Source organism: Arachis ipaensis, chromosome B5, assembly GCF_059453495.1.
Source record: "Arachis ipaensis isolate K30076 ecotype BB chromosome B5, ASM5945349v1, whole genome shotgun sequence".
Taxonomy (NCBI): domain Eukaryota; kingdom Viridiplantae; phylum Streptophyta; class Magnoliopsida; order Fabales; family Fabaceae; genus Arachis; species Arachis ipaensis.
The window spans coordinates 31,798,783-31,801,247 of NC_142440.1; the positions used below are offsets into that span (position 1 = coordinate 31,798,783).

The 2,465-nt window shown below is 36.7% G+C and overlaps 1 protein-coding gene across 1 annotated transcript; it reads right to left on the reverse strand.

Annotated features, from left to right (window-relative positions):
- Positions 1 to 296: 296 nt before the first annotated feature.
- Positions 297 to 2,260, reverse strand: LOC148563764 (protein FAR1-RELATED SEQUENCE 5-like). The gene is made up of 2 exons (XM_088488964.1): positions 1,013 to 2,260; positions 297 to 861 (listed from the first exon to the last, which is right to left on the reverse strand). The coding sequence occupies exons 1-2, from the start codon at positions 1,693 to 1,695 to the stop codon at positions 501 to 503; spliced, it is 1,044 nt and encodes a 347-aa protein (XP_088345090.1). The 5' UTR covers positions 1,696 to 2,260; the 3' UTR covers positions 297 to 500.
- Positions 2,261 to 2,465: the final 205 nt, after the last annotated feature.

Here is a 2,465-nt window from a genome sequence, read left to right on the forward strand (position 1 = left end):
GCATAATTGATAATTGTTACCTTTGTTAATTGAATTGAACTTCCATAATCCCAATCTTTTCTTAGGAAATAAATAGGATTCGAAGATCAAACCAATTAATCCCCTGACCTTCCTTTATCTGAGTAAAGGTTAACAAGGTGGAATTAAGATTCAACTTTCATTGTTATTGATAAGGATAACTAAGGTTGGACTTCCAATTTCTCATACCTTGTCAAAAGTGTGTTTTTACAGTTATTTATTTATTTTACAGTCATTTACTTATTTTTAATTGCAATTCAAATTACTTGTTCCTCATCTTCAAAACCCCGATTTACAATCTTCATAACCAGTAATAAAAACATACTTCCCTGCAGTTCCTTGAGAAGACGACCCGATGTTTAAATACTCGGTTATCAATTTTAAAGGGGTTTGTTACTTGTGACAACCAAAACGTTTGCACGAAAGGGATTTTTGTTGGTTTAGAAACTATATCTACAACGCGACTGTTTTTATGACATTCTTTACTGGCAAAAATCTCTGTTCATCACTTTGCTATGAGAGTTCCAAACAACTTGGTTCATTTCTTGTTCAATATCTGCATGTCCCTTGTACCCGTTTAATTTGCTTGCAATCTTCTTCATGATGTGCCAAATACACCAACAGTGAATTGTTGTTGGCATACAGGCCTCTAAAGCCCTTTTCATTGATGCACATTGATCGGTGAGAAACCCTTTCGGAGCGTTTCCTCCCATGCAATGAAGCCAACATTGAAATAACCATTTGAATGATTCAATTTCTTCGTTTTTCATCAAAGAGCATCCGAGAAGTGTTGATTGACCGTGGTGATTCACCCCGACAAAAGAACCACAAACCAAATTATACCTGAAACAAATTACCATAGTACAGAATGCAAAATCATTAGGTACACCTAACAAATGCTTCGTATACACCCAAAAAACAGCCAATATACACCTCTGCTGCGGATTCATAAAAATACATTAATTTAGCATCATAAACAGGGGCAGTTTGTTACCTGTTTGTATTGTAGGTGGTGTCAAATGAAATAACGTCTCCGAAATACTCAAAGGCAGCTCTACTTCTTGCATCGTCCCAAAAAGCCAGCTTAATCGATTGATCCTCCTCGAGTTCAAGCTCAAAAAAGAAATTCTGATTCTTCTCTTTCATTCTTAACAAATATTTCCCGAATTCATTTGCATCTTCTTGTTCGGAAACATTTCGCACTTCCCTGGTAATATAATTCCTCACATCCTTTTCGATAAAATTTAACTCGCGGTAACCCCCGGCAGCCGCAACAAATGATTGGTAGGTTTTGCTTGGTCTGATACCGGCCTCCTCGTTATTCTCTATTGTACGACAGATGGACATGTTTAGTTTCCTGTGCTGTTTGAGCATCTCTGCTTTACTTGGACAGCAAGGGTGTGAATGATCCAGCACAACCTTTGAAATGATCCAAGCACCAACATCCTTCAATGTGTGTATATAAATTCTTGCAGGACAGTTTAAACCGGCTGTCGGATTAGTCTTCTCGGTCGGAGATATTTTAGATTTCCATTTTCCCTCTCTGCTACATGTAATCAATTGATTCTTAATCTCGTTTCCCTTCCTATTTGTGCTCTGAACTCTTGTAGAAAAACCTGTAGCCTTGGCGTAGTTCCTGTAAAATTTTCCAGCATCTTCAAGGGTGGTAAAGGTCATTCCAACCTTCGGAATAAACTGGTCATCAACAACAGAGAGAGGCTGCAGAATACACCATGTCAAAAACTAAAAATACACCCAATCATGTCTGATATAATACACCCGAACCGCAATAACTCAACTAAAATGACAATAAAAACCATAAACTTTAAATACACAGGCTGCAGTATACACCATGTCAAAAACTAAAAACACACCCAATCATGTCTAATATAATACACCCGAACAACAACAACTCAGTTAAAATAACAGAAAAAGCAGTAAACTGTAAATACACCCACACTTCCCGCAAAAATACACCCAAAAAAATTCTGATCTACACCTGATCGTCTGCTATAAATTTCAGATAATTAATCAAAACTAATACATTACATTCAATCCATAGATTTATCTTCATGCGTTAGTTTGACAGTCAATGTTCAGGAATTATTCACCTACACAATGCTATAAAAATTACTGCAACAAAATTCATAGTAATCCTATGTAAATCAAACCTCAGGAACTTCGTTAGATTCAAATTCATAATCCACTTTGTCTGGATTCAGCTGACAATCTGAGGCTGAATCATCCATTATCTTCAAAACGAGTTCAAAATTTGATTTCAGAAAACAAAAAATCAAATAGAAAACGAAGCTGGAGTTACAGAGAGAGGAACTAACGTAAATGACGAAGAAGAAACGAGTGAGAAAGGAGGGGAAAAGAACGATCGAAGAAACCAGGGGAAGCTTCGCGAGAAGAAGAACGAGCAAATCTGCAAATAAGGAAAACGA